This window comes from Schistocerca nitens, chromosome 12 (genome assembly GCF_023898315.1).
Source record: "Schistocerca nitens isolate TAMUIC-IGC-003100 chromosome 12, iqSchNite1.1, whole genome shotgun sequence".
NCBI lineage: Eukaryota > Metazoa > Arthropoda > Insecta > Orthoptera > Acrididae > Schistocerca > Schistocerca nitens.
In genome coordinates, this window is record NC_064625.1 from 24,360,970 (window position 1) to 24,384,847 (window position 23,878).

General features: G+C 44.5%; 1 protein-coding gene across 1 annotated transcript in view; it reads right to left on the reverse strand.

The window, feature by feature from the left end:
• LOC126214871 (disintegrin and metalloproteinase domain-containing protein 10) overlaps window positions 1-23,878 on the reverse strand; it is a 409,342-nt gene that overhangs the window by 72,258 nt on the left and 313,206 nt on the right. The window contains exons 6-9 of the mRNA XM_049941518.1: window positions 19,201-19,484; window positions 6,823-6,963; window positions 3,288-3,412; window positions 2,499-2,627 (exon numbers count right to left, since the gene is read on the reverse strand). Of these exons, the coding sequence (XP_049797475.1) occupies window positions 2,499-2,627; window positions 3,288-3,412; window positions 6,823-6,963; window positions 19,201-19,484 (679 nt within the window). The remainder of the gene's footprint in view (window positions 1-2,498; window positions 2,628-3,287; window positions 3,413-6,822; window positions 6,964-19,200; window positions 19,485-23,878) is intronic.

Below are 23,878 nucleotides of genomic sequence, written 5' to 3' on the forward strand. Positions count from 1 at the left end.
TATAAATGCCTTCATGGAAAAATGTTTGAACTTGCCTACAGAACCACGATTGTAGCCAGGCATGCACCACTTCACCTGAAGCAAATCGACTGCCACAAATGTCTCTTCAGGATTCAAAAAATATGGGAACTGCATGGTGGCTGTGTGGAGGATGTGTAAGGGCTCCCTAGTGCAACATACTCTGCAAGCCACGATATGGTGCTTGACGGAGGGTACCCTGTACCGCTACTAGTTATTTTCTTTCCTGTTCCACTTGCAAATAAGAGGGCCATTCAAAAAGTGATGCCCTACATTTTTTAAAGCCATTAATATACATAGACAAATGTCCTAGTTGGTGCTTCGCATTTGATGTTTGTTCTGCGAGTTCGTGAAGTTTTGAACTGTTCTGGCAGATGTAGCAGAGCTGTAGTACAGTGTCAAAATGGCGTCCACATACGACTCACGCTACAAGCAGAGTGCTGTTATTGAATTCTTGTGTGCAGAAAAAGAAACCGTGGTGAACATCCATAAATGTTTGTGTGCAGTGGATGGCTACGCTGCAGTTGTTAGGAGTACAGTTGAGCGATGGGTAAAGAAAGTTACAGCCTCAGGAAATGCAGGAACAGAGCTCCACGATCAGCCGTGCTGGGTTGGACGTCATTGCCTCATCTGCCCTACACTCCAGACCTGGCACCCTCGGACTTCCATCTCTTTGCGCCACTTAAAGATTCTCTACGGGGAACACACTTTGAAGATGACGAGAGTGTCAGTCAAGCAGTGAAGACACGGCTCTACGCCTACAGGACAAGTAGCAGGGAATACATACTATTCCACAACATTGGAGTACGGCCGTGGAACGTGACAGAGACTGTGTAGAAAAATAGGACATAGAAAAGACATATTGATGCATAGTGTCATCAAATTCTGACTCTTAACAATAAATATGTTATGAGGAAAAAATGTGGGGCATTAGTTATTGAACGACTCCTGTAGAATGAGGGGAAAACTACTACGTGTCTCCATACGAGCCCTTTTTCGTGGTCCTTAGGCAAAATAATGTTGGTAGCAGTAGTATCATTTTGCAGTCAACTTCAAATGGCAGTTCTCTAAATCTTCTCAATAGTGTTCATCAAAAAGAACATCACCTTCCCTCCAGGTATTCCCATTTGAGTTCCTAAAGCATCTCTACAGTACTTGCATGTTGTTCAAACATACTGGTAGCAACCAAACTGTGAATTGCTTTGATGTTTTCCTTTAAACTGACCTGGTGCAGATCCCAAACACACGAGCAGTACTCAAAAAGAGGTCACACTAGCATCTTTGCACACGAACCACACTTTCCCAAAATCCTCTCATTAGACCAAAGTCGACCAGTCGCCTTCACTGCCAGAGTCCTCACAAGCTCATTCCATTTCATACCGCATTGCAACATTGTGCCCAAATATTTAAAAGGTACGAGTGTCAAGCATGACACTACTAATGGTGTACGTGAACATTACGAGATTGTTTTTGCTGCTCGTCCAAATTAACTTACATTCATCACACCAACTAGAAATTTTGTCTAAGTCATGTTGTTTCCTCCTACACTCACTCAACTCCATCACCTTCCCAAACACCACAGCATTATTTAGCAAAAACAACCACAGATTGCTGCCCACTCTGACCACCAGATCATTTGTGTATAAAGAAAATAACAATGTTTCCATCTCACTTTCCTGGGGCACTTCTGACAATACCCTCTTTCTGACAAACATGCGCCACAGAGGACAACGTACTGGGTGCGAGAATAACACGCTACTAAAATAGTGTGAACATACCGGATTTATTTTATGAGCGTAACATGATGTTACCTAGGAGCAACGACTTACATGACAATCCACTACTAAAAAATCCTCCATAAAATACTTGAAAATGGCCTAAGCCTGAAATTGTACAATCGTACATGAAATAAAGAGCTGAAGGCTTCGAGAAATCTTTCAATAAATTCATTGCAGCTGTGGACCCTGTGGCATTGAAAATTATGGAAAAACAACTGCACTCAGTCAGATGAGAGAAAAAGAATTCATTCCGAGAAAATGAAAGAGTTTTTGAAAAGGTTGAAGGAAAAGAGAGATAAAAAGTTATCCTAACACAGTCTTTAATTGGTGTAACACCTCTGCTGTCTAATCCGAGCCAACAGAGCCATCACAGGATATTAAAGTGATGGGCATTCACTGTCCCTCCCGAATGAAATTGAGCAATAAAAGTCGTTTTATAGTTCAGTATGCTATCAGTATCCAAGGCAAAAGTCCCTAAACTACTGAAAGTAGGTTCCTCCCACATTAATTTTTTCTGAACAAATAAATAGTTGAAAATAATTTTTAGAAACACTCTTGTAGAAATTTTTTGAAAGGTTTTGTTTCCTGTATATTTGATTTTTTATATATAAGATTTTTCTATGACATTTGACGTCATAATGTTTACATTTAACAGAGTCATTACAGGTTGCACAAGAAAAATAAACAAAATACAATACCTACCGGAGAACCAAAGTTGTGTCCAATCTCGTGAGCGAGGGTGACGTGCGAAACAGCTGGTGGTACGTGTTTGCCATAGTTGAGCAGTGTCACTATCCCCGTGTTGAGACTCTTCATGCTTCCTCGATAGTGCTGCAAGTTATTTGTATTAATTTAACAGCAGCATAGTTTCTCGCGAAACACCCATAATATGAAGCGAAAACTAATATCGTGCCATTGGGAAGAGATTTTATTTTATACATCTAGGTACTAATTGGTCCATTCTCACAATGCGAGCAGGAGTTCAGAAAAAAATGAATTATGTTTACACCATAACATTCCAAGTGAAGGGTGAGTATTCTGAAAACTCTTAATCAGTATTCTCTGATTCAATTTATGGCATCAACAAGATTTTGGCAAGATCTCATACGCTCTGGTATGCTCTCTTGTGCAGAATAAAGTGAATCCCTTTGGCATTTCTGATACTTAGCAAAGATTATGATACTGAAACCATGAGACACTGATATAATTTAGTAAAATCTGTATTCAGCTAACATAAACTTAATAGTGGAAGTGTGTGTGTGTGTGTGTGTGTGTGTGTGTGTGTGTGTGTGTGTGTGTGTGTGTGTGAGAGAGAGAGAGAGAGAGAGAGAGAGAGAGAGAGAGAGAGAGAGAGAGAGAATGAAGGGACACACATTTTCAAGTTCTGCAACACAGTTCATGGTAAAATGCAATTGTTCAAATATAAGCTGTTAGTAGCAACAATATTAATAACAATGTACAAAAGTCTCGATATGTCTGTGTTGCTCTTACTCCATTTTTCTCGCAGACTCCTCCAGCGTTCTTGAGGTCACCTGTCCATGCCAGGCCCAAGGTGCCCATCTCAAAGTCTCGGTAGGTGAACATGTAGGCCAGGCAGAAGGCATCGTAGTCCTCCTCTGGGAAACACAATGGATCGTAGTAAATAACAGAATGCTATGTAAGCTGTAATGTGCCTTGACAGATTCACCTCTTCAGCAACATCTACTTTACTCTTTAATCATTGTGGATAACCAAGGCACGAATGTTGGCTCATTTTGTACATTTTCACTCCCTTCCGCCTTATGGACTTATCTTCCGAGACTGTGCACCTGAAGTGCTCATTCGGCAGAAGTGAGCAGGGAGAATATTATTACTTAGTTAGTTTCATGTTCTGTGGATCATTTTGCACGCTAAATCTTAATGACGTGAAATGAGTCATTTTACATTCACATCACAAGTTAATCTGTAACTATGGCTACATGGTGAGCATTTATATGTTTTTTTTAAAATACACAAATGTGAGCTAGCAATTCCTACCCACCACCTTTTATGCATTACAATAACAAAAATTCTTTTAAAGTTTGTTTCCAAATTTTATTTTGCTGTTTGTCGCCCATTTTATATCTGTGTTATCAAAAATTTTAGTTGCAGCATTGTGTACCCCTTTTTGTGCTAAAGACAACTTTAATGTGGAATAATGAATGTCATTTCTCCTGCTGTAAAGATACAGGCATACCTCTCGAAGAAGCCCTTTTAAGGATATGGAATCATTACACTCACTCTCCAGTATATTTACTCCTTTGCTGGTGATGATAAAAATGTATTTCAGCTGAACTGAAATATACACAGTTGAAAATGAAGTAATGTACTCTTTTAGTAAATATTCAAGAAGCTCCCATCTGACATAAAGCAAGAAATTGGGAATCCTTACTAATTCAAACGAAAATTAAAATGTACGGGGGTTGTACAGAGACAAAGCTGTTATATTTGGCCACAAACGGGATCCCCCATGGCCACCATAGTCACCAGATCTCAATATTATGGACCCCTTGTGGTCTGCTTTGGAGAGAAGAGTAGGTGATTGGTATTCACTCCCACTGTCATTACCTGAAAATGCCACTATTTTGCAGGAAGAATGGTTTAATATCCCCTAGAAAATCATATAGAACATGTATTTATCAATTCTGTTATGAGTGGAAGTTGTTTCAAAACCAACAGGTTTCTTACTCTGTATTCGGCATGGCAATGTGTTGTGTTTCCATAACCTGTACCTCTTTAGCCCACTCTTTATATAAATTATCTGAATAATAAAGTGCTGTAAATAGGACATATATAAGAACCCCAAAAGTGCCCCACTTGTGACAGGATACTTTCCGGGACTGGATCAGACTCTGAATGTGGCTCTCCAGCAGGGATATGACTTCCTCAAATCCTGCCCTGAAATGAGATCCATCCTTCATGAAATCCTCCCCACTCCACCAAGAGTGTCTTTCCGCCGTCCACCTAACCTTCGTAACCTCTTGGTTCATCTCTACAAAATCCCCAAACCACCTTCCCTACCCTCTGGCTCCTACCCTTGTAACCGCCCCCGGTGTAAAACCTGTTCCATGCACCCTCCCACCACCACCTACTCCAGTCCTGTAACCCGGAAGGTGTACACGATCAAAGGCAGAGCCACGTGTGAAAGCACACACGTGATTTACCAACTGACCTGCTTACACTGTGAAGCCTTCTATGTGGGAATGACCAGTAACAAACTGTCCATTTGCATGAACGGACACAGGCAGACAGTGTTTATTGGTAATGAGGATCACCCTGTGGCTAAACATGCCTTGGTGCATGGCCAGCACATCTTGGCACAGTGTTACACCATCCGGGTTATCTGGATACTTTCCACTGACACCAACCTATCAAAACTCCAGAGATGGGAACTTGCCCTTCAATATATCCTCCCTTCCCATTACCCACCTGGCCTCAACCTCCGCTAATTTCAAGTTGCCGCCCCTCGTACATCACCTGTCATTCATCATCATCTTTGCCTCTGTACTTCCGCCTCAACTGACATCTCTGCCCAAATTCTTTGCCTTTACATATGTCTGCTTGTGTGAAATGTGTATGAAATGGCAAGACACTCCAAATACAAAGGCAAACCTTATGCCAAAGTGAGTATGGTGGTTTTCCTAACCTCTGGCTTGAGAGAAATCAATGCTCCAAAAGTCTCATGAACACTATGAGGCACTTCGCATCCAATCCGAGCTGTTACAGGAAGCAACTACATCATATTAGTCTGGTCAGCTCCCCTCTGATCGACTGTGTTGAAGAAGGAGATGTCAGTCACATATTTTTTTTTTGGGTGCATGAACAGATACAGTGCTAGAAGCCATACCCTGCAGTGCCTGGTCAACATTAAACGCTCTTTGCTGCTCTACTTCAAAGCCTTCAGAATAAATCGATTTTTATGTATCTTTTTGTTGGAAGAGAATGTCAACTTCTCATATGATTCCACTGTAATTTTATCTTTAAGATGATGTGCAATGAATTAAACCCAATGTCTATGTTGCTCTTCAGAGTGGTAAACCTCATATTATGATGCAGGCTGTGCGAGTCCTGCTGAGATGCCAAAAAATAACCAAAACAAAAAAGGAAACCTTTCATTCATTAATGTCTTGGGGAATATGATGTAAATCAGAAAGGAAAAGTAAAATATTCATTACACAAAAATGAGAAGTATCAATATTTTATCAAGTAAGTAACTGAAGCTCTTAAAGGACCTTGTGATCTTTAACAAAATTTATCACTTATAATAAAAAGTTTCACACAAGACGTGAGATGTACAATAATGACACCAGAAGTATAAATTAAGTCCCATGTAGACTTTGCCTCCTTGTAGGGTCACCAGACTAGAAATCAGTACCCTTGTGCAACAGGTGAAGAGGAAAGTAAATTAGGATGCTTAGAAGTTCAATAAAAATGATAATTTGATGGTCATTTATAAATATTTTTGACCTCTGCAAATTTTTGATCTGTCAGTTAGGTAGAAGCAATCACACAATTTTCAAAAACAATAATTATTGTACGTGTAACTAGTAACTAGCTTCAGGTGTAGGCAAAACATCCATGGCAGCAAGGATTTCTTGCACTAATTTTTACATTTTTGTCCTGTAATATGAAAAAAATAAGCAATTATGTGGTTTGCAAAAGTTTTACAATGTAAAAGTGTTTGTATGCCACATAATTCTTTTATATTCCAGGATAAAACTGTAAAACATTACATAAGAAATAATCCTCTGATGATAGCCCTAGGCAGAAACCAGTTGGGGTGAAATAAAATTGTGCTTAAAAGATGGTGTTGCTTGCTTGCAGCAGTGTTCTTCAGTCCATGATAGTTTGCAACGTCGAACTTCTGAAATTTGTGTTTGTATGGGCACTGAATGTGTTTACATAGAAAGACTTTTTGCCTCATCTTGATAGTCAAGACCAGTAATGTATGCATGTTTTTCACAAAATAATATTTCTTTGGTGTGCAAATAAAGGACTTGGTACTCACCAGAAAAAAGCTCCAGGAACTTCTCAACTCCGTAATTTAACGGGAACCGATAGGTTGGATCCTTTAAGGCATCTAAAGTATGCACCTTTATTCTCTTGATCATAAAGCTAATGTTATCTGGTTTTCCATCCTGGTCAAAATCTGTAATAACACCAGAATACAAATATAATTGTTGGACCGGTTCTAGTTTGTAGGTGGAACTGTTTAACTTTATATACATTAGAAAATAGTGTTTTGTTCACGAATAAGTTGTTAACTAGCCAACTCATTGTCAATAATATTAGGTGAATTTGGATCTAGTAACACTGACGCATTGAGAGACAGTATAATAGAGATAATTGCAGTAGACATCTAGCCAAAAATGACTCTTAACAGGACTGCACAGTATTTTGTGTTGAAAATTATTTTTGAAATTGGCCTTTGTTATAATAGACAGCACATCAATGACATGAACATTGCAAGTTAATCCAGCATATAAAAGTTGTCAACAGAATTGAAATTGTTGAATTAACACAACTTATGGGTTGTATGTTATATGTTAACTGGGGACCTAGAAACGACGGAGAGGCTCCGTCCCCACCGCAGCCGCAGTGGTCCACAACCCAACGATGACTACCACAGTCCGCTTCACCCCTCCGCTGCTTCACACCAAACCCAGGGTTATTGTGCGGTTCGGCCCCTGGTGGACCCCCCCAGGGAACGTCTCACACCAGACGAGTGTAACCCCTATGTTTGTGTGGTAGAGTAATGGTGGTGGAGAACTTGTTTGTGCAGCAATCGCCGACATAGTGTAACTGAAGCGGAATAAGGGGAACAGCACGCATTCACCGAGGCAGATGGGAAACCACCTAAAAACCATCCACATACTGGCTGGTTCACCGGACCTCGACACAAATCCGCCAGGCGGATTGCCGGGCACCAGGCGCTCCTTCCTGCCTGGAAAAACTTATGGGTACTCAACATATGTCTACCTGAACCTCGTAACATGAAGTAGCACAATCGAGATTAACTACTTTTCCAGCCCCCACATGATGAAAGAGACTGAACAATTGTGGCACTTCAATGAAGGAAATTCTGAAGAAATAATGTAATCTGTACACATAAAGCTCCTATACTTTGTTTGGTTACAGCTGGATTAACCTCCTTGGTCACTGTCAGATGCAGAGCAAATAACAATTGCATACAAACCACCAAGTCCATTCCATGTACTGTAATCACATATGCATATCTAAACAATTGTCAAGTTGCCATATACAGTTGACTGTCAAAAATTCAAAGTTCTAGGCACAAAAGGTTCAAATAAATGAGAGTTCGATTTAACGAATGTTTGACTGATCAAAGGGGATAAGGAAAAACTCTAAATAAAATTATTAGTAAAAAAAAATGGAGGGTGACACTTAGGTTGGGATGTTTTTTATTTTATTTTTTTGTGACTTCTGGCCTGAAGGCCATCTCTGTATTTTGAAATTTTACAGAGTAAGGTTACATTTATCTAAAAATTACACAACTAGTTTTATAACTGTTGTAGAGTTGCTATAGAGGTTGGTAATGGTTAATGAGATCTGATTAAATGTTGTGTGAAATCAATTTCCTGGTTTGCGTACACTTTACATTAAAAAAAGTGATTGATGTCCCATAGTATCATTCCATCATATTCAAAATAAGAATTATCTCAACTGCATTTTCTGTGAAGAGGCTACACAATGATTCGTAATGAAACCTCATGCACATTATGGAACTTATAAAATTTTTATTCGCGTTTATTGTGTGGAACCAGGGTTACGAGGGACTGTTTGGTAGTATTTTCCCACAGTATTCGCTTCTGTGCATATCGATTATTGATACTCGTCTTTCTATTGGCACTTTGTTCTTCTATATACTGTAGTATACTCTCATGTCGGATGACGGCAATAAGGTGTTTCTAAATAAAAGCATCATTTTGGGTGGCTGTTTTTGCTAAATCATCGACCATTTCATTGTATTTAACATTAGAGTGTCCTCTGACCCATATAAAATTTACCTTCTTTACGAGATATTCGTTTTCCTTAGTAGCTTCCACACCACTCTGCGTGCAGTACCAGTGGCAGAGAGTTGGTGAAGCCAATGAATGTGAATGCCAAATAAAGGTTCTTATGAGACGTGGACCCAACTTAGAATAGCCTAATGTTCCAATGTTGATTGGAATACTCTGATTCAAATTCTGAAGGTGGCAGGGGTAAAATACAGGGAGCGAAAGGCTATTTACAAATTGCACAGAAACCAGATGGCAGTTATGAGAGTCGAGGGGCATGAATGGGAAGCAGTGGTTGGCAAGGGAGTGAGACAGGGTTGTAGCCTATCCCTGATGTTATTCAATCTGTATATTGAGCAAGCAGTATTGGGAACAAAAGAAAAGTTTGGAGTAGGTATTAAAATCCATGGAGAAGAAATAAAAACTTTGAGGTTCGCTGATGACATTGTAATTCTGTCAGAGACAGCAAAGGACTTGGAAGAGCAGTTGAATGGAATGGACAGTATCTTGAAAGGAGGATATAAGGTGAACATCAACAAAAGCAAAATGAGGATAATGCAATGTAGTCGAATTAAGTCGGGTGATGCTGAGGGAATTAGATTTGGAAATGAGACACTTAAAGTAGTAAAGGAGTTTTGCTATTTGGGGAGCAAAATAACAGATGATGGTCGAAGTAGAGAGGAAATAAAATGTATACTGGCAATGGCAAGGAAAGCGTTTCTGAAGATGAAAAATTTGTTAACATCGAGTATAGATTTAAGTGTCAGGAAGTCGTTTCTGAAAGTATCTGTATGGAGTGTAGCCATGTATGGAACTGAAACGTGGACGATAAATAGTTTAGACAAGAAGAGAATAGAAGCTTTCGAAATGTGGTGCTACAGAAGAATGCTGAAGATTAGATGTGTAGATCACGTAACTAATGAGGAGGTATTGAATAGAATTGGGGAGAAGAGGAGTTTGTGGCACAACTTGACTAGAAGAAGGGATCGGTTGGTAGGACATGTTCCGAGACATCGAGGGGTCACCAATTTAGTATTGGAATGCAGCGTGGAGGGTAAAAATCGTAGAGGGAGACCAAGAGATGAATACACTAAGCAGATTCAGAAGGATGTAGGTTGCAGTAGGTACTGGGAGATGAAGAAGGTTGCACAGGGTAGAGTAGCATGGAGAGCAGCATCAAACCAGTCTCAGGGCTGAAGACCACAACAAGAACAACAACAATGTTCCACTCTCGCCATATTTAACGCACTTTTTGCCATATTTACAACAGCTATCATCGTGAAACGCGAACTGCAAGATAAATTAAAAAAAACATACATATCATATACCAGTAATATACAAGTTTTCGATGAGTTTTTGATGCATATTATGTACATATACCGTGCACAAACTACTAAAAATGCTATGGGGTGTCTATTAATAATACGTAACTTTTATCTTTTAATGTCTTTTAAAATTTCAAATCAAAGACACATACAGGTTTCCGAGAAAACAGAAAAAAAATTCATATTGCCATGGTGAAAAAACTCTCATCAATGATCGCCACCCCTCACTATATAGTGGCGAGTCCTCCAATGCCCGTAACAGTGTACCGTATGATGTATCTTTTTCTTTATGCATGTAGTCTCCCGCGGCTACCGGCATACTTTGATCAATACGCTATTTTTTCAATAAGCATTCTTCAAGACGGAAGAAACAAAAATGGTTCAAATGGCTCTAAGCATTATGGGACTTGACATTTGAGGCCATCAGTCCCCTAGAACTTAGAACTACTTAAACCTAACTAACCAAGGACATCACACACATCCATGCCCGAGGCAGGATTCGAACCTGCGACCGTAGCAGCAGCGCGGTTCCGGACTGACCGGAAGAAATCATCACGTCGTGTGTGCTTCCTCTTTCATTGTGATAATTATGTTTTCAGCAGTCTTATATTTCTGCTTCAGGGCGGCCGACAGGGTGGATGAAGGAATCCCGGAAGTCTTCGGTACTACTACTTTTCTGCTGTTACATATTCCACGGACCCAACAGCTGCTTCTTTTCTGCGCAAGTCATATACTTACTTTCTTGATGACATTTTAGAACTGATTTATGTACGATAATAAGTTATTCATTGCTGTTATGCTAAGAGTTGAATGACGAAATAATTATCTGAACAATAGACGAGTCAATTTGAATCGCCGAGTATTAGGGCTAGCGCGCACGGGTGACTTTTGTCACCGTGAGTTTCGTCACTCCTGTCCGGTCTGTGGATATATTCGTAATATTGTCAAACCGTCAATGTATTGACCGTCTCAGGCCGTGTATTGACGTATTTTTAACACTAGGAATATTGACGAGTAATATTGGTGGACCTCAAAATACTCTCATTTTTGTCAATACATACCGAACTGGCGACGTTAAGTGTTGACAGCTTGACAATATTCTCCATTCAGATTGAGATTGTACAGAGTTTCACGAGCCAGCCACATGGCGCTAGTGCCCACTGCTTATGTTTTCAATTTGCCTTTGTACATGATATTTTCGTACTTCATCTACATCCACATCGACATCTATACTCTGGAAACACCGTGAGGCGCATGGCAGAGGGTACGACCCATTGTAGCAACAATCAGAGTTTCTTCCTGTTCCGTTTACGTATGGAGCGCGGGAAGAATGGTTGTTTGAATGCCTCCGTGCGTGCAGTAACTATTCTGATCTTATCCTCACGATCCCCATGTGAGCGATTCGTAGGGGATTGTAGTATATTCTAAGAGTAATCATTTAAAGCCAGTTCTTGAAACTTTGTTAATAGACTTTCTCGGGATAGCTTACGTCTATCTTCAAGAGTCTTCCAGTTGAGTTCCTTCAGTATCTCTGTTACTCTTTCCCGCGGACTACACAAACATGTGACCCGTTCGTCTGCACCGAGCGAGGTGGCGCAGTGGTTAGCACACTGGACTCGCATTCGGGAGGACGACGGTTCAATCCCGTCTACAGCCATCCTGATTTAGGTTTTCCGTGATTTCCCTAAATCGTTTCAGACAAATGCCGATTTCCTTCCCCATTCTTCCCTAACCCGAGCTTGTACTCCGTCTCTAATGACCTCGTTGTCGACGGGACGTTAAAACAACACACTAACTATCGTTCGTCTGCCTGTTTCCGAATACGTTCAATACCCCCTGTAAGACTTAGGCCTACTGTCGGAACACCGCGTGAGCTACGGTCGGCTCTTGCTAATTCGAACTTCAGTAGATCGAATTTCTCGATAGAATGAACTGTTGTTCAATTCCTTGAATAAATAAAACAAATCCAATCACGTTTTGGTACACTTGATACATCGAACTGATGGCCACTACAGACTGCCTCGCAAACACACCGTAACTGGATGTCAGGGGCTAAGTAAGGGCTAGCGTGCGCGGGTGATTTTTGTCACTGTGACAAAAAAGTTTCTGTCGTAACACATCACGCCATAGAAGTGGAGTGCGCTCACGAACGATGACAGATGCTGACCTTTTTTGAAATCGAAGCTCCATTTGTCGATATGGGTTTTAAAGAGACGGTCATGATTTGCAAACTCATGAGACGTAACAGAAAAAATATAAAAAATTATAGTGGGTACATTCCTTTTGCAGGGCCAGGCTATTTAGTGGAAAGCTTTACACACTGTTTAATAAACTTCGACAATACCAAAGAAAATTTTTCCGTTTCCGTTTTCGTATATTAACATACGAAAATGCAAATGTGAGAGTGTCTGTCCGAGCTGAACAGAAGTTATTCCAAGCACTTAAAAATATTTGTCTACAGATTCCTACCCGTACTTTAACTTTCAAATTTATTTCTGAATAATCCTTCAAATTGTTGTAGAAAAGTGCTGGTCTTTTCACCACTCCTATAAAAATATCATTATTAGTATCGTCAGCGTGCACCGTCAGCCACGTTGTGCAAAGACGTTGATGCCTTGTGTGTCACTGTGTTGTCAGTCGGAAAACAAATAGGGAGCGGAGAATAGATGTAGAGTGAAATTTTGTCAGCTGTGCGCGCGCAGCAATAAAAACCTAGCGACGAGGTAACAGTTTTGTCACGGCTGGCGAGCAAAGGTGTCGCTCCGTTGTCACGTCGTAACATGGAGCACATCTACAGGGGCCTTCACGCGTTCAATATTTACTGACAGCAGTAGTTGGTCAGACCTTAAATATACTGAAGCGACTTCACACCATCAGTAATATTGACAAAAATTATCACTTACTAACGCGGTTTCACAAGGCTAAGACATCGAGCACACAAAAGCAAGCGAGTGCTGCAGTTAGGTACAGCTTGCAAGCAAGATCACCATCGCACTGGGCTATTAAAACTGTTTTGTGGTAATACTACTTGAAGAACTGAATCACTTGTACTTAAGTTCCCCAATCATACCGCAGTCATCGGTGGAGACTTTGATCATCCATCAGTTAATTGGGAAAATTACTGTTTCGTTAATGGAGGGCGTGATAAATACATCATGTGAAACTTTACTAAATGCCTTCTCTGGAAACTACATGGAAAAGATAGCTAGGAACCCCACTCATGATGGAAATATGTTGGATCTAATGGCAGCAAATAGGCTTGACTTCTGAGGATGTCCACATCGAAAATGATGTCAGTGACCATGGCGCGGTTGTGGCAACAATGATTACCAAGTGCAAAGGACAACTAAACAAACAGAAAGATATATATGTTCAGTAACCTAGATAAAAAAATCAGTAGTGTCATGTTTCAAACTTGCAGCACAGGGCCCGAGCATGTAGAGGAACTCTGGCTCAAGTTTAAAAGAATAGTTGACCATGCACTGGATACATATGTGCCCAATAGAACGCTTCATATGAGAGGAAACCTCCATGGTATACAATCACTGCAAAGAAACTTCTAAAGAAACACAGACTACTGCATAATAGGTGCAAAACAAAACACATGGCTATAGATAGAGAGAGGTGCTGAATGAAACTCTTTGGTTGTCAAGGGAGCAATGCGTGATGCCTTCAAAAACTACCGTAGCAGAATATGTCAAGTGGTCTTCCACAGAGCCCAAACAAATTCTGGTCATATAGAAAGGCTGTTAGTGGCACCAAAGTCAGTGACCAGTCCTTAGCGAATAAGACAGGGATTGAAATTGAGGGTAGCAAAGCAGAAGCTGAAATGCTTAACTTCGTTTTCAAATGTTCCTTTACAAAGAAAAACCCACGAGAATTGTCCCAGTTTAATTCTCGTACCATTGAAAAGATGAATGAAATAAGTATTAGCGTCAGTGGTGTTGAGAAACAGCCGAAATTGTTAAAACTGAACAAAACTCCAGGGACCGATGGAATCCTTGCAGATTCTATACTGAATTTGCGGCTGAGTTAGCCCCTCTCTTAACCATAAGGACTTTTCGGCAGGGAGGAAGAAAATGTTATCTTGGATGGAGAGTCATCGTCAGATGTAGAAGTGTGTTGGGACCCTTGCTGTTCATGTTGTATATTAACAGTGAAATCACGCCTTTTGAAGATGATTCAGTTATCTACAGGGTGGCGCACTAAATGTGTTACCATTTTGTTTTTGAATGTAAACTTTATTGTCAATACAATCTGAAAGGAACATATACTACAATGAAGAGCCGACCATGGAGATTTGTTCTAACTCAGCACATGCTCAATATGTCCACCATTTCGTTTCCTAACTTCCTTCAAACGAACACTGAAGTTAGTGATTACCCTACGGCACATGTCTTCCGTAATTTCACTGCAGGCTTAAAGAATAAATCTTCTGAGCTCCATTAAATCACGTGGACGTTTCGGGAAAATTTTTTCCTTTAGGTACCCCAAAGAAAAAAGTCACATGGATTGAAGTATGGACTATTGGGGGGCCAATTTTGTCCGTCATGGAAGCGACCTGGAAACCTGAGTGAAATGATCCGCATGTCGAAATGATCGTGTAAAAGCTCCAACACAGTGTCTGCAGTATGTGGCCTTGCTCCATCTTGCATGAACCACTGCGTGTTGAAGGGCAAGGCAGTAGCAAGAAGCTGTGGAATGAAGCTATTGCGAAGCATGCTCAAATAACGCTCGCTGTTCACGGTTTCTTCAAAGCAAAAGGGTCCAATAAGTCCGTGACTGGAAATTGCTGCCCACGCTGTAATCCTCGGAGCATAATGTTGTCGTTCATGAAGCACTCGTGGGTTTTCAGTGGCCCAAAAGCTTACAATTTGTTTGTTAACCACACCGTCTAAATGAAAATGCGCCTCGTCTGAAAACGAAACGTTGAGAGTTTCTTCCTTATCCTCCGCCCACTGAGCAAACAGTAGTCTGCTGATTGTGTTCTTAAGTGAGCTTCTGTGCACAGGTCACCTTATATGGGTACATATGGAGGTCACTTTTAAGAATGCGTTGAACGGAGCGTCTGGATATTCCCAGTTGCACTGCTGTCTTTCTACACGATTTCCCGGGACTTCTCTGTACGGCAACTCGTACCGCTTCAATATTCTCCGGCGAACAAACAGGCTTAGGCCGAGGTCGCTTCGCTTCCAATACTGTTCCTTCCTGTACAAATTTATCGTACAACCTGTGGATGGTCTTCTTGCAAGGGACCCATCGTGTGTTAAACTGTTGTCGAAAACGCCTCTGGGTCACAACAAAGCTTTTCGTTTCTTGAAAAAGCAACACAATTGCCGATCGTTGCTGTGTCGTCAGTCTTCCATTGTCAGCCATTGCTGCTTACTAGTCTCCTAGCGGCAGTATCGTGAATTACACGTCATTTCGTAACTCATTTGTTTTTCCAAGCTCTGCTGGTACTGCTGTAGAGATTCCAGCGGGATATCTAATGTGCGTCGTAAATTGTGAAAGAAACAATTGGTAACACGTTTCGTGCGCCACCCTGTATAATGAAGTACTATCTGAAAGAAGCTGCATAAATATTCAGTCAGATCTTCATAAGATTTCGAAGTGGTGCCGACATTGGCGACTTGTTTTAAATGTTAAGAAACGTAAAATTTTGCTATGACTATAATATGACTGTCTGTTGGAATCGGCGAACTCATACAAATACCTGGGAGCAACAATTTGTAGTGTAGTGTCGCGGAATAGTAAAGAGTTGGAAACGTGGAATATTGTCAAAGTTTCGTTGCCTATGCCGAGAGCCAGAGGCAGCAGGTTAGCCAAGAGTAAGAGGATTGCACATACACTCCTGGAAATTGAAATAAGAACACCGTGAATTCATTGTCCCAGGAAGGGGAAACTTTATTGACACATTCCTGGGGTCAGATACATCACATGATCACACTGACAGAACCACAGGCACATAGTCACAGGCAACAGAGCATGCACAATGTCGGCACTAGTACAGTGTATATCCACCTTTCGCAGCAATGCAGGCTGCTATTCTCCCATGGAGACGATCGTAGAGATGCTGGATGTAGTCCTGTGGAACGGCTTGCCATGCCATTTCCACCTGGCGCCTCAGTTGGACCAGCGTTCGTGCTGGACGTGCAGACCGCGTGAGACGACGCTTCATCCAGTCCCAAACATGCTCAATGGGGGACAGATCCGGAGATCTTGCTGGCCAGGGTAGTTGACTTACACCTTCTAGAGCACGTTGGGTGGCACGGGATACATGCGGACGTGCATTGTCCTGTTGGAACAGCAAGTTCCCTTGCCGGTCTAGGAATGGTAGAACGATGGGTTCGGTGACGGTTTGGATGTACCGTGCACTATTCATTGTCCCCTCGACGATCACCAGTGGTGTACGGCCAGTGTAGGGATCGCTCCCCACACCATGATGCCGGGTGTTGGCCCTGTGTGCCTCGGTCGTATGCAGTCCTGATTGTGGCGCTCACCTGCACGGCGCCAAACACGCATACGACCATCATTGGCACCAAGGCAGAAGCGACTCTCATCGCTGAAGACGACACGTCTCCATTCGTCCCTCCATTCACGCCTGTCGCGACACCACTGGAGGCGGGCTGCACGATGTTGGGGCGTGAGCGGAAGACGGCCTAACGGTGTGCGGGACCGTAGCCCAGCTTCATGGAGACGGTTGCGAATGGTCCTCGCCGATACCCCAGGAGCAACAGTGTCCCTAATTTGCTGGGAAGTGGCGGTGCGGTCCCCTACGGCACTGCGTAGGATCCTACGGTCTTGGCGTGCATCCGTGCGTCGCTGCGGTCCGGTCCCAGGTCGACGGGCACGTGCACCTTCCGCCGACCACTGGCGACAACATCGATGTACTGTGGAGACCTCACGCCCCACGTGTTGAGCAATTCGGCGGTACGTCCACCCGGCCTCCCGCATGCCCACTATACGCCCTCGCTCAAAGTCCGTCAACTGCACATACGGTTCACGTCCACGCTGTCGCGGCATGCTACCAGTGTTAAAGACTGCGATGGAGCTCCGTATGCCACGGCAAACTGGCTGACACTGACGGCGGCGGTGCACAAATGCTGCGCAGCTAGCGCCATTCGACGGCCAACACCGCGGTTCCTGGTGTGTCCGCTGTGCCGTGCGTGTGATCATTGCTTGTACAGCCCTCTCGCAGTGTCCGGAGCAAGTATGGTGGGTCTGACACACCGGTGTCAATGTGATCTTTTTTCCATTTCCAGGAGTGTATATCAGAATGTGTCGTCACGCAGGGGCAATGGCCTGGTTACACACGACATGCGAGAGAGAATTGCTTAGCATGCGGGTTTGTGTTAGACGGGGACTTTCGTAGAGTGCAAGACAGAGGTAAAGCGTCAGCTGTACTGCATTTCACAACTTCGCACAAGTCTGCCGTAACAACACGTAACTCTGTCGCAAGAACACCTAAGGGACGAGTACGACAGATGAATCAGCAGTACAAGTGGAACGAATGCGGTCATTACAAACGAGCATGACGTCAGGACATCACTCGTGCTTCCTTTAAATACGCCAGCTTTGATAGTAACAAGGCACTCGCAGTTAGACTTGCAGCTAGATGTGTACTGGGTCGCTGCGTAGCGCTCAGCTCGGTGATCGACATGTTAATCTTCATTAAGGAGATGTTGCAGTAAGGGCGGCCCATCCAGCAGCATACGTGAGGGGACAGTACCAGCTCTGGTCCTCTCTGCTGCCGCTGACAATCATCGACCCAGGATTAGCAGACATCGCGGCAGACTCGCTCGCCGCAAATGCTGACCACATCAGTGAGCCGTCGTCGAGATCGTGCGGTGCCTAGGCCCTGTGCATGCGCCGTCACAACCGGGTGAGCCGACGACGCTGGGGAACTGCAGTCCGTTCCGCCCGTTCACCGCAGACGAGCCACCAGGAGGAGCAGGGAAGAAGACGGGGTGGGATAGAGTACACTCCGCACTACGAGAACGCCTCTCGTACCGACACACCTTCGGGAGGACGACGGTTCAATCCCGTCTCCAGCCATCCTGATTTAGGTTTTCCGTGATTTCCCTAAATCGTTTCAGGCAAATGCCGGGATGGTTCCTTTGAAACGGCACGGCCGATTTCCTTCCCAATCCTTCCCTAACCCGAGCTTGCGCTCCGTCTCTAATGACCTCGTTGTCGACGGGACGTTAAACACTACCCACCACCACCACCACCGTACCGACAGCGCCGGGACTCCAACCCGGAGCCTGCTTCGCAGCAGCTTGCTGTCTGCAGCCGATCCGGCCGCCCAGCCGGGAGCCACCACCCACGCGCGGCCGAAGTACGGACATTCCTTCGCTACGTCACAGAACGCAGCGCTGTGCTAGCATGGCTGTGCGGCCCGGAGCTGGTGTCATCGCTACGAGTCAGCGAGGACTCGGGGAAGGTTGTTGATATCACCAAGCCACATTGTACTCGGCAGGAATAAAGGTGTTATGAATTGGAATAAAGGTGTTATGAATTAATAATGTTTCTTTGGCGTTTCTGACGCGCCCACAGTCATTTCCTAGCATCCTGACAACTGGAGAGGTCACCGCTCGGCCATCCAGTCCACTGTAGGCGACCGGGACCACCGGGGCACCTACAGTAGGGATATGAAATGGAATGATCACATAGCTTCAGTCGTGGGTACAGCAGGTGGTTGACTTGGGTTTATAGGTAAGAATACTGGGGAGGCGCAATCAGTCTACAAAGGAAATTTCTGACAAATCACTTGAGCGACCGGTTACAGAATGTTGCTCAAGTGTATGGGACCAGTACCAGATAGGCCTACACAGCCGCCGTCTATCAGAAATTCACGAAACTACAGAAGCTGAAGTGGGAATATTCTACTAAGTCCCACAGCAAATTCCAGATTTTTTCCAACCGAAAGTGGCCGACAAAAAAATTATTACGTTACTTGTCGAACGCCTCTCGTAATACATCTCGAGAGTTTGGGTACACTGTGACAGTGTTGTGGGAACAATACAGGCAGATGTAACCCACCAGTGATGCGGTAGATGTCGTTGACCCTCTGGACGTGGCGCGTCATGACCTCAATGCAGGCCTCCTCGGTGCCGTACTTCTGGAAGAAGAGGTGGTCAGCCTGCAGGTAGAGCATGCAGGTGGTCTTGCGGGGGTCGATGGCGGTGGAGGCGGCCGCGGAGGCCGACGTCACGATCCTCCGGCGGGCGGGCCGCGAGTCGCGGTCCTCCGGCACGGTCGGCGTCAGGTCCAGCTCCAGGTCGGGCAGCCAGCGCCTGCGGCGGCGGCGGGGGCGGTCGCTGGACCTGCGGCAACGCACCAGCCACAGTCACACCCACAGCCACAACCTCTCACCGGGCCTGTCACCAGCAGTGCAAATGAGTACAGCACGACAAGTGTCCAGCTGGAACCGGTCGATCTGGCTGCGGTGACAGACAGATCTGCAGCATAACCAGAGCTCTACACTGACTTGACAGAAATGATGCGATACCTGCTAATATCATGTCTAACCTCCCGGTGTAGTCCAGCAACGTCGATCTGTTGTAGAATTTTAGAACATGTTTTTTGCTAGCGTATCATGTCGTTCCTGGAAAACCAGATTCTACCCTGTAGGAATCAACATGGATTCCGGAGAGAGCGATCGTGTGAGACCCAACTCGCTTTATTTGTTCACGAGGCCCAGAAAATATTAGATACAGGCTCCCAGATAGACGCCATTTTCCTTGACTTCCGGAAGGCGTTCGATACAGTTCCGCACTGTCGCCTGATAAACAGAGTAAGAGCCTACGCAATATCAGACCAGCTGTGTGGCTGGATTGAAGAGTTTTTAGCAAACACAACACAGCATGTTGTTATCAATGGAGAGACGTCTACAGACGTTAAAGTAACATCTGGCGTGCCACAGGGGAGTGTTATGGGACCATTGCTTTTCACAATATATATAAATGACCTAGTAAATAGTGTCGGAAGTTCCATGCGGCTTTTCGCGGATGATGCTGTAGTATACAGAGAAGCTGCAGCATTAGAAAATTGCAGCGAAATGCAGGAAGATCTGCAGCGGATAGGCACTTGGTGCAGAGAGTGGCAACTGACCCTTAACATAGGCAAATGTAATGTATTGCGAATACATAGAAAGAAGGATCCTTTGTTTTATGATTATATGATAACGGAACAAACACTGGTAGCAGTCACTTTTGTAAAATATCTGGGAGTATGCGTGCGGAACGATTTGAAGTGGAATGATCATATAAAATCAACTGTTGATAAGGCGGGTACGAGGTTGAGATTGATTGGGAGAGTCCTTAGAAAGTGTAGTCCATCAACAAAGGAGGTGTCTCCCAAGACACTCGTTCCAGCTATACTTGAGTATTGCTCTTCAGTATGGGATCTGTACCAGGTCGGGTTGACGGAGGAGATAGAGAAGATCCAAAGAAGAGCGGCGAGTTTCGTCACAGGGTTATTTGGTAAGCGTGATAGCGTTACGGAGATGTTTAGCAAACTCAAGTGGCAGACTCTGCAAGAGAGGCGCTCTGCATCGCGGTGTAGCTTGCTGTCCAGGCTTCGAGAGGGTGCGTTTCTGGATGAGGTATCGAATATATTGCTTCCCCCCACTTACACCTCCCGAGGTGATCACGAATGTAAAATTAGAGAGATTAGAGCGCGCACGGAGGTTTTCAGACAGTCGTTCTTCCCGCGAACCATACGCGACTAGAACAGGAAACGGAGGTACTGACAGTGGCACTTAAAGTACGCTCCGCCACACACCGTTGGGTGGCTTGCGGAGTATAAATGTAGATGTAGAAGACGTTGGAAGCCCCCTGCAGAAATATTGAACCATGCTGCCTATATAGCTATCCATAATTGAGAAAGTGTTGCTGGTGCAGGATTTTGTGCACGGAGTGGGCTCTCGATTATATCCCATAAATGTTCCATGGGATTCGTGTCGAGCGATGTGAGTGGCCCAGTTATTCGCACCAGTTATCCAGAACGTTCTTCAAACCAGTGAAATGGCGGATTATTTCCATAAAAAACCCATCATTGTTTTTGGGAACATGACGTCCATGAATGGCTGCAAAGCCTCTCCAACAAGAGAAACATATCCATTTCCAGTGAATGGTCGGTTCAGTTAGACCAGAAGACACCGTCCATTCCCCATAAACACAGCCCGCACCACTGTGGAGCCACCACTAGCTTGCTCAGTGCCTCGTTGACAATTGGGTCCGTGGCTTCTTGGGGTCTGCGCCACACTCGTACCATGCCGTCAGCTCCTAGCCACTGAAATCTAGACTCATCTATCTAGGCCACGGTTTTCCACTCGTCTAGGGCCCGACCGATATGGTCTCGAGCCCAGGAGAGGAGCTGCGGGCGTCGTCGTGATGTCGGCAAAGGCACTCGCGTCGGTCGCCTGCTGCCATAGACCAGTAACGACAAATTTCTCCGCACTGACCCACATTGACTTAAGACGTTATCTCGCGCAGTGATGCTTGTCTGTCAGCACTGTCGACTCAACGCAAACGCCGCTGCTCTCGGTCGCTAAGTGAAGGCCGTCGTTACTGCGTTGTCCGTGGTGAGAGGTAATTCCTGAAATTTGGTATTCTCGCCACACTCTTGACACTGTGGATCTCGGGATATTGAATTTCCTAACAATTTCCGAAATGGAACATCCCACGCGTTTAGCCCCAGCTGCCATTCCGCGTTCAAAGTCCGTTAACTCCCGACGCCCGGCGTAATCAGGTCGGAAACCTTCTCACATGAATCACCTAAATACAAATGGCAGCACCGGCGATGATACCGCCATCTGTATACGTGCATATCGCTATCCCATGCCTTTGGTCACCACAGTGTCAAGAGTGTGCCGAGAATTCCAACTTTCAGGCATTACCTCTCACCATGGACAACACAGTGGCTGTCGGCCTTCACTTAGCGACCGAGACCAGCGGCGTTTGCGAAGAGTTGTCAGTGCTAACAGCAAGGAAGAATGTGTGATGCAGGGTATGGTAGCAGACGACCGACGCGAGCGCCTTTGTTTACAGCACTACATAGTCTGCAGCGCCTCTCTGGGCTGGTGACCATCGTGCTTGGACCCTAGAAAACCTTGGCCTGGTCAGATGAGTCCCGATTTCAGTTGATAAGACCTGATGGTAGGGTTCGATTGTGGCGCAGACCCCACGAAGCCACGGACCAAAGTTGTCAACGAGGCACTGCGCAAGCTGGTGGTGGCTCCATAATGGTCCAGGATGTGTTCACATGGAATGGACTTGGCCATCTGAGCCAACTGAACCAATCATTGACTGGAAATGGTTATGTTCGGCTACATGGAGACCATTTGCAGCCATTCATGGACTTCATGTTCGCAAAGAGCGTTGGAATTTTTATGGATGACAGTGCGCCATATCATCAGGCCACAACTGTTCGCGATCCGTTAGAGAACATTCTGGATAATTCTAGCGAATTATTTGGCGACTCAGATTGCCCGAGATGAATCCCATCGTACATTTATGGGGCATAATCGAGAGGTAAGTTCATGAGCAAAATCCTGCACTTGCAACACTTTCGTAATTATGGACTGCTGTAGTGGCAGCATGGTTCAATATTTGTGCAGGGGCTTCCAGTGACTTGTTGAGTCCATGCCACGTCGAATTGCTCTGCTACAGCGGACAAAACGAGGTCCGACACAATGTTAGAAGGTATCCCACGACTTTCGTCAGCGCAGTGTATGTGACACAAACGGTGGTGTATTTTGATGGCACTGACATCGGCAAGGAACCGTAGACACTATTACTTGACATGACGTTCAACTAGATGCCTCTACCCGTTCCTAAGAAAAAAAAAGTGCTAACAGACGGACAGACAGTCGGGCACAAAGACATCCTACAAGCGTCCCGTTTTCCGGTTGAGGTATGGAAAAGTGGTCATTTTCAAAGTATATTATTCAGTATACCACCATTATAAAGCAAGCCATCTACACTACTGGCCATTCAAACTGTTACACCACGAAGATGATGTGCTACAGACGCGAAATTTAACCGACAGGAAGAAGATGCTGTGACATGCAAATGATTAGCTTTTCAGAGCATTCACACAAGGTTGGCGCCGGTGGCGACACGTACAACTTGCTGACATAAGGAGCGTTTCCAACCGATTTCTCATACACAAACAGCAGTTGACCGGCGTTGCCTGGTGAAACGTTGTTGTCATGCCTCGTGTAAGGAGGAGAAATGCGTACCATCACGTTTCCGACTTTGATAAAGGTCGGATTGTAGCCTATGCGATTGCGGTTTATCGTATCGCGACATTGCTGCTCGCGTTGGTCGAGATCCAATGACTGTTAGCAGAATATGGAATCGGTGGGTTCAGGACGGTAATACGGAACGCCGTGCTAGATCCCAATGGCCTCGTATCACTAGCAGTCGAGATGACAGGCATCTTATCCGCATGGCTGTAACCATCTGCTCGAACAGTTAGACGACGTTTGCAGCAGCATGGACTATCAGCTCGGAGACCGTGGCTGCGGTTACCCTTGACTATGCATCACAGACAGGAGCGCCTGCGATGGTGCACTCAACGACTAACCTGGGTGCACGAATGGCAAAACGTCGTTTTTTCGGATGAATCCAGGTTCTGTTTACAGTATCATGATGGTCGCATCCGCGTTTGGCGACATCGCGGTGAACGCACATTGGAAGCGTGTATTCGTCAT